Raw genomic sequence first — 12,591 nt, forward strand, 5'->3', positions numbered from 1 at the left:
CAGTGCAAGGATTTCTGCTTGCACAGTGGAATTTCCTGCCCTTCTGCCCCTACACCCCCTAAATCTGTTCTGGGGATACCATTGCACAAGCAAAAATCCTTGTCCTGATGGAACAAATAAGTTGGATACCATTCCTAGTCTGGATCCAACCCATTGTGTCTAAATGGACACAGGTCCGTATTTCCCAGGTCTCCTAAATTGCAAAGATTAGCAGTACTTAATTGGATGATTATATAAAAGACTGGTTTTCTTTTGACAGTGAATTAGGGAAACGTTATGAAAGTGCAGAAGAGATTTTTAATTGACATTTTGAATATATTAAAACACTTTTTTTCTTTTTAAGGATAAACAGTCATGGCAAAATGAATATGAAATATACAGCTTGCCTGGAATGAAGCATGAAAACATACTACAGTTTATTGGTGCTGAGAAACGAGGCACCAACATTGATGTTGATTTGTGGCTAATAACAGCGTTTCATGAAAAGGTTTGTTGTCTTTGTCAAGTACTGCAGTTTTCATAGCAGCCCCCCACTTGCCACCGTGTCTGAAAAAAATGTTTGCTGTAAGAAAATGGATTTGGGATATAGTCCTAAAGCATCTGTACTTCAACAGGCTGTTAAAAGTTGTTCTGGCCCTCAAACAATGAGTGTTTGCTGCAAATGTATATGGCAATATTAAATTGTATTATGGATCTTGGAGGTAGAAAAACTCAGCACGAAGTCTCCCCGCCCCCATATATATTATGTTTATCCTCCCAGTCTTTAAAACAAATATCCTGTGTGGTTTATATCCACAGAGCTAATGACTTTTAATTTTACTTTCCGTTCTGTTGAGCAGACCTTGTGGTGTGAAACCATTTCTGTATTCCCACTGAGTTCCCTACCATATGATCTTAGGCAAAACGTATCTTGGGTATCTATGGTTTTAGAACTGTGGATGTAATTAAGATGGGTGCCTAAATGTGTGCGCTATTCTGTATGTTCCTTGGAAATTTCCATGCAAGTTCTAAAGCCCGTTCTAGTTTACCACTGGCTATTTCTTCCCTTATGAGTAAATCTGATAGAATTAGACTGAAAGGGAGTTCAGGATAATTGTCACATTGGAAATCAAACAGTTACCATGTCATCTCTAACAGGCGTGCATCCCAGTCAAGGCACTTATCAGAGCTGCATTCTAAATGTGTATGCTAACTTCCTTCTTGCAGCAGCATTGGAAATTGTGTGGCTGTGTCTTGATATTGTAGTGAATAAGGAGAAGCCTATGCTAGTCAAAAATATCTTTGTGTACATTGGAGCACTTACAAAGATCTGCAGCTGGGACACTTGTACTAGTTATTTTACACCTATATCTTGTTATAGCCAGTTTGGGGGGGGGGGACTATGTTGAAAACCTGTAAGATGTTTAAAAAAATTATTCTCTGTTGTTTAGGGTTCGCTTACTGACTTCTTGAAGGCTAATGTAGTCTCATGGAATGAGCTATGTCACATTGCGGAAAGTATGGCTAGAGGTTTGGCATACCTTCATGAGGACATCCCTGGTCTAAAAGATGGACACAAACCAGCTATATCCCATAGGTAAGAGATTTCACATACAGTGGTACCTCAGGTTAAGAACTTAATTCGTTCCGGAGGTCCATTCTTAACCTGAAACTGTTCTTAACCTGAAGCACCACTTTAGCTAATGGGGCCTCCCACTGCCGCCGTGCCGCCGGAGCACGATTTCTGTTCTCATCCTGAAGCAAAGTTCTTAACCCGAGGTACTATTTCTGGGTTAGCGGACTCTGTAACCTGAAGCGTACGCAACCTGAAGCATATGTAACGCGAGGTACCACTGTACCAGCTGAACTGTCACTGCATCTTAAATGTAAACAGAATAAATTAACTTCACAATCCTTTAGAGGTCCAGTAGTTGTATTATTTTATGTGATTGCATGACTGTAAGAAGTATATCATGTTTAGAGTTACGAAAAGCAACATTTGTATGTTGGTTGCCAAATTTAATTAATAATATTTATTTTAGACAGTTGATATATCATTTATTTACAACTGTAGTGTGTGAAATGCTCATTACGGTGAAAATAAAAAAACAAAACGATAAAATCGTCATTAAAATAAAATAATTAAAATAAAAACAACTAAAATAGTATAATTTCCATCTCACTTACCTAATTCCAACCGCATCTGATGGGGTAGGGTTTCACATAAAAAAAACTTCAGGCCACTTTATAAATATGGTTCTAAAAGAAGAGGAGAACCTCAGGCCCAGGACCCAAATGTGCCCCCCCCCCCCGCTTTATCTGGTCCACAGGATTCTCCTAAGCTCATCTCTCTCACAGGGCCTTCACTATACAATACAATATACGATATCTTTATTGTCATTGTCCCATGCAGAACAATGAAATTGAAAAATTACATAAAACTACGTAAAACACTCAAAAACCCCTAAAAACTCTGAAACCCCATTTTAAAATACACTCTGCATTTAGAACCAGAATTGCATTTGCATAGAAACTGTTTCTCAGGCGGCTAGTCCTGCCCTCCTGGAGTGCTGTGGCCAGGCTAGAACATGTCCTTGAACCTTGGTGATGCCTCTTGCTTGCCTGGATAGGGAAATGTGTGTGGATCTGAGGGAATGAAGTCCACTGGCTAAAAGTGACACCCCGCCCCCCGCCCCGCTCTAAAAAGTGAGTTTAAAAGTGCCATCTGACACATTTATTTCTCTTAAATACTATTATAGTGATACTTACACTATGAAAAGCCACTTTTCCATTACATAAGCAGTGGAACAATACACTAGACACCAATATTAGTTTTGATGGATGAATGTATTTCTCATGGAGATGCTTGTGGCATTGAAGGGCAAGAAAACTTGTTACTCTCTAATTATATGACTGCATATTTTACTGCTAAAAACAGCAGGTGCCTTCACCCCTTCAGTTCAAGACTAGGGCTTAGGAAGAATACAAAAATAATTGTTTACCTGTGATGAGTTGTGCCCAACAGCAAGGAGAGTTCAGGTTTTAATTTTCCCATGCCTCCTTGCAGGATCACAAATACAGAAAAAGTCTGAAAGTCCAGCTTTCTGCCCCAGATTTGTGAAGCTTGTGAAGTAAAGTTAGCAAACTGAAAAACCTCTCTGAAGTGGCTTGTGGTAGTTCTTACACCATTACTATTCCTTCACTTGGCCCAATGAAAGCAATCTTTTAAAAAGAACAAACCGTGATTATGGCGTGAAATGAGCATGAGTTCAGGATCCTCTCCCCAATTCATATTAAATGGTTAGGAGAGAAACTGCCTCTCCTTTCTGCCCTCTACTCAATTCTCTGTAGTGGAATGGTGGAATGATTTGTTTCCCTTCCCATTAGGATTTTGAACGGGCTGTAGCAGAGATGCACCTTAAGAGCAAACAGCCTTTCTTCTCAGAAGGCCCAAGGGTTGCTGGTGATCACTGCTTACAGCTTTGTAAAAGCCAATATTTGTGAGCCCCTGATGATAGTTACACTTAATGAGTAAATCTAAGCTGAGGTTCAAACATATGCAGGGGTTGTTCAGCAAGGTATTTTTAAGCTTTATGATTATGTAGCAATTTTTATATTGGTGCATGTTTTCTTTTTTTCAAGGGACATCAAAAGCAAGAATGTGTTGTTGAAAAATAATCTTACAGCTTGTATTGCTGACTTCGGCCTTGCTTTAAAATTTGAGGCTGGGAAGTCGGCAGGTGACACACATGGTCAGGTAAGTTTAAAGTTTAAAGAATTGTGATTCTTTTTGGGATTGAAATAAATTGCCATATTTTCTGGAGTTTTCCATGAGAGGGAGGAGGCTTGTAGACTTGTTGTTATGAAAATCAGACTAGGTCTATCACATCAGTTTTGAATGCTTTCTCGTGATAAAATGTGGCATAGTAATTATTGATACGAGCACTTTAACACTGCAGAGAAACTACCGTATATACTCGAGTAGAAGCCGACTTTTCCAGCACATTTTTATGCTGAAAAAGCCCCCCTCGGCTTACACTCGAGTGAGGCGGCAGCGGAGGGATGGGTCCCGCCTTTCGCAACCGCGGCTCCTATGCCTGCTCTTGCCAGTGGCAGAGGCAGCGGCAGAGGGACAAGCAGCCCGAAAGGCTGCTGTTTCCTCTTCCTTTGCCTTTGCCGCTGTCGGCAGTGGAGGAGGAACAAGCAGCACGAAAGCAGCCCTTTCAGGCTGCTTCTTCTCCCTCCGCCACTGTCACCACCACCAGGTTTGTGGTGTGGTAAACCGGCTTATACTTGAATCAATAAGTTTTCCCAGTTTTTTGTGCTAAAACTAGGTGCTTCGGCTTATATTTGGGTCAGCTTATACTCAAGTATATACAGTAATACCAAGTAGGGAAATTTAAACTGCAAGTTTGCTTTCAGACATGGTTCTTCCTCTTATGAAGCCTGAAAGAGATCTAAAACATAGATTTATGTAACTTTTGGGGCAGGATGGGGCACACACCTTTGCCAATAGTTCTCGTATCTCTTAATTCCTTTATTAGCCATTTTGAAAGAATGCTGATGGCTACTGAAACATAAAAAATAATAATAATGCTCTTTTAGTATGCAATATTCTGGACAGCTTACTTGTTAAGAAATGTTATTGAATTTTCATTTGGTTTAGAATGTGAGCTATTCCAAAGTAAAATGAAAGACTTCAGAGCTTTACGTAATTTCCATTCAAATGGCAATTAACAATGTTTAAAAATTTCCCTAGAACACATGCTGGATGTTAGCAGATTTTGAAACCTGAATAACATACGGTTGTGACCCTAACATCTAGTGATTATTTATTTTCAAGGTTGGAACCCGAAGATATATGGCTCCAGAAGTGTTAGAAGGTGCCATAAACTTCCAGCGGGATGCGTTTTTGAGAATAGACATGTATGCCATGGGACTAGTCCTGTGGGAACTTGCATCGCGATGTACTGCATCAGACGGTAAGTAAAATGTATGTGCGTTGTACACACATGAAATGTTCTAAGCTCATATTCTTTCCGCTGGATACATATAAAGAGAAATTAAAGCAAAATTGTCCATGAGTGTTGGTACAGAACCCAGAAAACAGCATCTGACCGGAGTCAGCAAACAGCCCACTCATCTTGAAATCTACCCATGTAGGAGGTTACCAGGAGCAAGTAATAGCTTAATCAAATTCTCGCTGTTGAAGCAGACTGTAGTGCAATCTGTTTCTACTCTTTTCTGCAGTCTTTCAGCAATGTGGGAGTGGAGCAGATAATCTTACATATAATTACAGAATGCAGGGTTGAAGCAAGGTGAATTCACCTTACAGAAGGGAGCAGAAGTGGTTTTCCGAAGGGTATTTGTAGATATCTTGCAAAAGCAGAGTGTTGAGATGGCCACCCATTCATTAAAATGGATATCTGAACATGTGTGAATGAACTCCGAGTAAGCCCTAAGCCATCAACCCAAACTGATCAAACATGTCAAGGCAAGAATAAAATGTATTTGGGGTTGTAACTAACTTCAACTGAACATTGGAGTGAGTTGTTACCCTTATAAATACATCCTGGCATGGCATGTTACCCTCTGCAGTTTTTAATGCTTGGAGAGCAAACTGACTGTTCTTTGGGGATATTGTGTACTGAAGTGCAATGACTATGCCCTAAAAGGACAAACTTAAAGAACCACTGACCTCAAGTTGCTGCACAAGATGTACTTCTAGAATATGGGGATTCCCCCATACCACAATTTTTAAGTCCCCACATGCAAGCATTTGGATGGAACATCTTGACCTGTCTATATTTTACTGATAATAGAAGCTTAACTGAAATTGTGAATTGAACCCCACATTCTGTAGAAGATGGGTGCATGAACCATGGGAGATTCATTATGCTCAATGAACAGCCATGGGCATGTTGCCAACTTTTAGCCTGGTATTCTACCCTAAGCAGCATGGAAGAAAGATGTTTAAATGTAATTTACCTAACAGTTTATCTTTTTTAAAATACAGGACCTGTGGATGAGTACATGTTGCCTTTTGAGGAAGAGGTGGGCCAGCATCCCTCCCTTGAAGATATGCAGGAGGTTGTAGTACATAAAAAGAAGAGGCCTCTTTTGCGAGAGTGTTGGCAGAAGCATGCTGTAAGTAATATGCTCAAACTTGCAGGGTAATATTGAAGCTTCCATTTGTAATTAAATGAAATTTTACCTGCAGAAATGTTGCTTTAAAAAATCTATAGTGAAAGTAAGATTCAGGGTACCGGACTATATTTTTGGAGAAGTTTAGACCAAGGGATGTTTAAAAAGTTTTACTATCTTTCAGGTGTTTATTTGGAGGCAGTAACATATTCAGCTGTTTAACATGTTTCTTGAAGTTCAGGGGGGAAATCATGGACACAATTGAGCATAAATTGAGCATTTTAAAAGTAATGAATGGGGCTTTGTCACAATTAACGTTGATCCAGTTGATTTCTATGGGATTACATTGCGACTATCTTCTGCCAGATCCTATTGGTGTTTCAAATTGGTGTGATGCAAAGGTAAACTATGTTATGCAGAAGCAACCACAACTGTTGGTCTTGCTTCTCTGTGTGTAGTATAAATCACAGATTTATAAAAGAGCCTGTAAGAACGATCATTAAAAAAATGTGAAACATTTTGTAGTACTGTATACTTCAGATGTTTAAAATTGTAAAAAATTGTCTCGTCTCAGAGCGCAAAAACTCGTGGCTCAGCCAGTTTGCAAGAAAGTTTATTGAATGAAAATTGGCTTGCAGTGTTACTTCATTGCAAGTTGCCATTAATACTAGTAGTAATGTTTATGTATAATGATTTCACAGGATTTTTTTCCTTTAGAATGTTAAAAGTTGATAACCATGATCTTGACTTGGACACCTGGTTAATTGGTAGCAAGTGCATGCACATAAAGGAGAACAGGTGTAATACACTTTCTGCAGCCCCAATCCAAATGCTGGCTGCAGAATTAGGCAGTTTCCAAGCCATCTTCAAGAGCAGCCTCATGTACAAAATGTTTTAAGAGTTCTCCGAATGGGAGGTTATTAACTTTGTTTTTAAACAAGTGTGTGTTACTATAAGAGGGATTCAAGTTTCTTCTAAGATTATCACATGCTTGACAGCTTACGTCAAAAATTGAATGTTTCCATTCTAAATATGTGGTTGATGATGATTACTTTGTATTTAATGTAATTTATACACCTTCCTTTTTAGGGAATGGCAATGCTCTGTGAAACAATAGAAGAGTGTTGGGATCATGATGCAGAAGCTCGATTATCAGCAGGCTGTGTAGAGGAAAGGATTATTCAGATGCAAAGACTAACAAACATTATAACAACAGAGGACATTGTGACTGTGGTCACCATGGTGACAAATGTAGACTTTCCTCCCAAAGAATCCAGTCTATGATAGCTACAATGGTCACACATCTTTACCCATCAGACTCTGAACTGGAGCTGCTAAGCTAACGGGCCTGTTTCTGCTCAAGTTTTCTCCGTGTGAAATTATGGAATGGTAAGTTTGTCTTTGGAGTGTGAGTAGGAAGACGCCTCCTTGCCCTACTCCAGACATGAATCCAGGAGACTTACTGCATTCCTTGCATATGCCAGAAGGACGTGGGACTGAGAATACGGCAAGGTGATGTTTCAGGAACTTATTTGAAGAACATGGACCTATCCTGGCTGGTGAAAGATTTTAAAAGCTGACATTGTATTTCTTAATATGTCAGAGACACTAATTCCTTAAAATGAACTACTGCTATTTTTTTTAAATCAAACATTTCATTTCAGATTTAAGAAAAAAGGGTAACTTGTTTTTATTGCATTTGCTGTTGTGTTTATATAAATGACTATTGTAATGCCAATATGACACAGCTTGTGAATGTTTAGTGTGCTGCTGTTCTATGTAATCAACGTGGGATCTAGCAAAAAGGCTTCCAAGCATTACTTAACCTCCCTCAACAAGGTATACCTCAGTTTCACCTATGCTAAATTGACAACACTAACAAAACTGAAATAATTGATTGATCTGAATTTTGTAAAATATGTATTACAGATTCACAGTGGGTTTTTTTAAAAATAAAAAGATAGTAAGCTGTGCTTCATGCCAACAGACAATGGCCATTCCTAAAACAGTGGTATTAGCCTTTCTGTGTTCTAGCTTGTGTATAAAAAAGTATTGTTTGAAATGGCAAATTCCCCGATTTTTAGTTTAAAGCTTTATTTTACCTCCACGTCCCAAAATATTGCATACATTTATTTTACTAAATATTATTTAGGTTTGCTGTGTGACAATATTTTAAAGATTTAAGCATGACTTAAAAATTAAATTTTTATGTGAGCTATGGCACTGGAAAGCTCTTAATTTTAATTCTTTTTAAGGAAGATTTTTTTCCAATCTATGTATGTTAATGTTCTGCCTAGTGTATTTTCTGTTTCACTAAACAGGATACAGCACCTTCTGTATCACTGTTTCAGGATCACCTCAGGAAGCTTCATTACCCAGAACTCCTCACTCTTCATGTGTTGCCTTTTGCAGCTTCACAACACTTGATTTTTGGTGCCGACTTGTCAGAGTAGTATTTTTCTGTGATGCATAGGTTTGCCCTGTGGTCACTAAATTAAAAATAAGTTACACATTCGCTCTCAAAATACGCTTGCCATCAAATGCAATTATTTCTGTAGAGATTACAATGTAGCACAGTCTAGAAAAAACAACCCTACAACTTTAAATTTAAACTACTGTATTCAAGCGTTATAGGCATTTAAGAAGTTAAGCCTTACCATAAAAAAAAGAAAACTCTAGTAACTGGGCAGCAGGTAGACTGGTGCCAAAGTACTTCTCAAAAGTAATAATACACTAGAGTTATTTGATCAGCTACATGTACACAGGCCAAAGTAAGTTAACTGTCTAAAACTAAAGTACAGAACCAACAGTAGCCAGTGTTACGAGATTCTGGTCAGGTGCATTAGACTTTTAAATAGTGTTTTTTAATGTCACAATCAGAAGTTCACTGTGAATGTTCTTGTAACAGTTATTTATTTAAGCCACAGTGTTTTCTTATGTACCAAATCTCTGGGAACAAATAAGAATTATTTATTAACAAAATTTTGATCACCAAACTTGCTAGGAAGAGCAGTAATAGCAGAGTTGTTTTGTGTGTAACTGGCATACCACCCAGAGGTTTTTTTATTTATCTTTTTTTCTGTAGCCGTAAGAACCCCATGGTCTGATTGGGTTAAAAATACTGTTGGGCACAATTGCTATTTTTCTTTGTTGACAGAGGGACTTTGAATTATTATTATTATTTGGACTAAGGTAAATTATGTGCTTGCTTCTGATTTTAGGGCTTGATATAACAACTTAAGAAGTCTTGCCTGAAAATATCCAAATGGACAGATATTAGGACAATGTAGGAACTGTGTATTGGTGATTATCCAGAAACATGTAAATACAATAACAATTTTAAAACACAGTTGCCATGTTTGTTTTGGAGAATCTACTCCAATTTTTAATAGAGCAGCTTTCCATCAAACACTAATTTCCACCAATATGATCCCTGAGCCAGGTGGCAACTTTTCTCTTGTGTATTTTTTGCTAATGCATTTCCGTTTGCAGGTCATATAGGGAAAATCATCAGAACTTGACAATCAAATGGGGTAATGTCTCCATCCTTTTTTTAAAAAAATGACTTTTGAAATCCCCCAATAAGTACCTTTATTCAGATTTTTAGAGAATTATCATGAATTAATTGTTCAAGAAAAATATCTTACTTTTTAAAAGCTATTTTGGTAGAATCTGTGAAATTGCTAAAATTCACCAAACTGTAGATCCATATTTAAGATATTGCAGAGAACCTCAACATTTTTGTTTCCAACTTATGCGGAAAATGTAGAGGTGGGCAAGTTTTAAAATGCTTAAGCCAAGACCCACAAATAAAGCCACATATTAAGAGAGAGAAAGGCTGAGCTAGGATGCTCTGGTTTCTGGCAGATATTGTGACCATTGTTGCTTTTTGTATTTGAACCATACATGTAGCGTGTGTGGATCTGGCCAGCTCGGGTGGTTTACCTTGTATTTTTGACTTGTGAAGAAAAGCTAGGGCTATGGCTCAAGCTTTCAGTTGTCTTTGGTTTGCCTGTATCTACTTAGTTGGCTGCCATATAATTGCCACAGAATTTAACTGATTAGCCAGTTTTGTGATCAACTCAGAAGTCTAAACCCTGCAATACCTTTTCAGTTTGTGTTAGATGCTAAGAACTTATATCACATGATGCATGACTACTCTTTGTACAGTTCCTACTAAATATAACTTAGCATTTCGGAACAGATTGTGCCTCGTAATTGTTGGAGTTCTTTGACCTAGCGTTCTCATTCATGGTGGTATTCTGAAAATGAGTCTGGATTAAAATACACAACATTATACCTTCTTTGATAGCGAAATCCATGTGGAATAGCTCTTGCATAACTAAGGTGTAATCAGATGTAGTAGTAATAAATATTGTTCATACTACAGTTCTACAGAATAAATTGCTGATTGTAGTTTAACAAAGTGAGGTGACTTGATTGGTTGACCTTTTTCCAGTTTTCTCTTTTTAACCTTTTTAATGCATTTTTATTAGGAATATTTGGTATAAGATGCAGAAAGCTATGTACAGGATTATGAGCAAACAATGATAGTATCCTTGTTGGAACACCATTTACCTCAAGATACTCAACCAGCAGTACGTTTTGGGTTTTTTTTAATGCACACTCAGTCCATATAAGATGTTACCTCTCAAGATATTGGTAAGCAATTATTTTAGCTTTACTCTGTACTTGTCAGTGTTCTTGGCACAGGTGGTTGTACTACTGTCAAATTGCTCTTGCTATTTTTTGGCAAGTATTTAAAAAGAAAATAACCCCCATTCTGGATAAGTGATTGTGAAATATTGTATAAATAAAATGTATGCGCTCTTTCCTTATTCCCACAAAGATGAATAAAAATTTAAGTGACTACTAAGATTGGCATAGTCTTTCTCCCCTGCCCCATTTTAATTTTAATTCTTTGAATTTATGTATGCTGGATGGCATTCAACATTTTACACATTCCCAAGACTCCTGCTTTCTCTGCAATATTTATTCCAGAGGGTCCCCAACTTTCTGGAACCGGTGGGAGGGGGGAAGGGGGAGTCGGGTTGTGCAAGCAGAAGACCATTGCAGAATTTGGTAGGAACATATATGTATATTGCCTAGTATGTTTATACTCCCTTGCTCTGTCATTCAGAAGTGGTTGAAAAAAGGATGATCCGAACTACTCTATACATCCTTAAACAGGCTCTTGCTAAGCTGACAACTGCGACTGGATTTCTCCCACCACCACCACCACCAGTGTAAACAGCCGTGTTTAAGATTAGAATAAAAAGACACTGTCTTTCTATGCATGTTTTAAATTAGTGTGTGGAGCCTTTCTAGATGTTGTCATGGCACTATTCTGGTATTCACCCTCATACAGTTGCAAGGGTATGAGAAGGGGAGAGCACAACTGCACTCAGTTCTCATCCCTGCCATTTCCCATATATTGGAGGGAGGGCCTGAACTAACAAAACGGCTGTACAATGGCTTTTGGAACCTTGTGTTTGTGCAAACAGGGCTCCTAAATTTGAAGGACAGTGTATTTACATAAACCCTACTTTTTACCAAGTTAGAAAAACTGAAGGCTCATTCAGAATTTGTCTACCAATATGTAATGAATTCTGGCTGTTGATGGAATCACTCCTGTGATTACAGATTATCTGGATACAACATATGGACCAAGAGCTACTGAACTCTCCCCTCTATAAGCTGTTACATTTGCCTGATACTAGTAAACAAATAACCAATAAAGAGATCTTGTCTGCTCTTTTGTTGCAGCTAAAGTGCCCTGAGGGAAGAAGAGAAAGTCTGATACTTAACTACCAAAGCAATACCAGTGTAAAGGGATAGTAAAGGCTGCTCAATACTCTCATCAATTGCTCTTGTGTGGATGAATACCTGACTGTTTGCATGGCAGGCGTGCAAGCCTTGACTGAAAATACCACACACCCCAAAACACCCCCACTTATATCGTCTGATTCTGCACTGTGACCTATGGTGGTAACCCTGTCTTTCAAGTGTGTGTAAGACACTATCACATCTAACACAACAACTGGGACTGCAAATTAAAGTGGCAGCAGATATTCATACATGTTTCTTCCCAAAGGTGAAGCTCTCTCCATGATACTTTCCCTTCACCCAGGCTTACTACTTCTACCAGATTACAACTGGGAAGGAGGAGGAATTTGGTGATGGACTGCAGGAAAGTGCATCACACAGACCTGTGATCTTAAATTGTATCTGCTGCTGCTGTCATTGTTATCCTAGCATGGGGAGTTTTTTCTTACAATCATTTGGAGCACTTGCAGGTGTGTGTGTGTGTGTGTGTGTGTGTGTGTGTGTGTGTGTACACACACACACGGGAGGGGGGGTTCCTTCTACTTGTCATAAACAGCCATAAATATTACTGACACAAAACTGTTATTTCTGGTGTATAATGGGCCACAATTTTAAATCTACATATACAACTGGTTTTCATCA

General features: G+C 38.4%; 1 protein-coding gene across 2 annotated transcripts in view; it reads left to right on the forward strand.

Moving 5' to 3' along the window:
• ACVR2A (activin A receptor type 2A) overlaps positions 1-10,999 on the forward strand; it is a 54,622-nt gene extending 43,623 nt beyond the window's left edge. For both annotated transcript variants that reach the window (XM_082198446.1, XM_082198447.1), the window contains 6 exons: positions 344-487; positions 1,431-1,576; positions 3,622-3,736; positions 4,823-4,961; positions 5,996-6,126; positions 7,213-10,999. In XM_082198446.1, the coding sequence (XP_082054572.1) occupies positions 344-487; positions 1,431-1,576; positions 3,622-3,736; positions 4,823-4,961; positions 5,996-6,126; positions 7,213-7,407 (870 nt within the window). In that variant the 3' untranslated portion in view covers positions 7,408-10,999. The remainder of the gene's footprint in view (positions 1-343; positions 488-1,430; positions 1,577-3,621; positions 3,737-4,822; positions 4,962-5,995; positions 6,127-7,212) is intronic.
• Positions 11,000-12,591: the final 1,592 nt, after the last annotated feature.

Source organism: Podarcis vaucheri (genome assembly GCF_965113315.1).
Source record: "Podarcis vaucheri genome assembly, chromosome: 1".
NCBI classification, from domain to species: Eukaryota; Metazoa; Chordata; class Lepidosauria; order Squamata; family Lacertidae; genus Podarcis; species Podarcis vaucheri.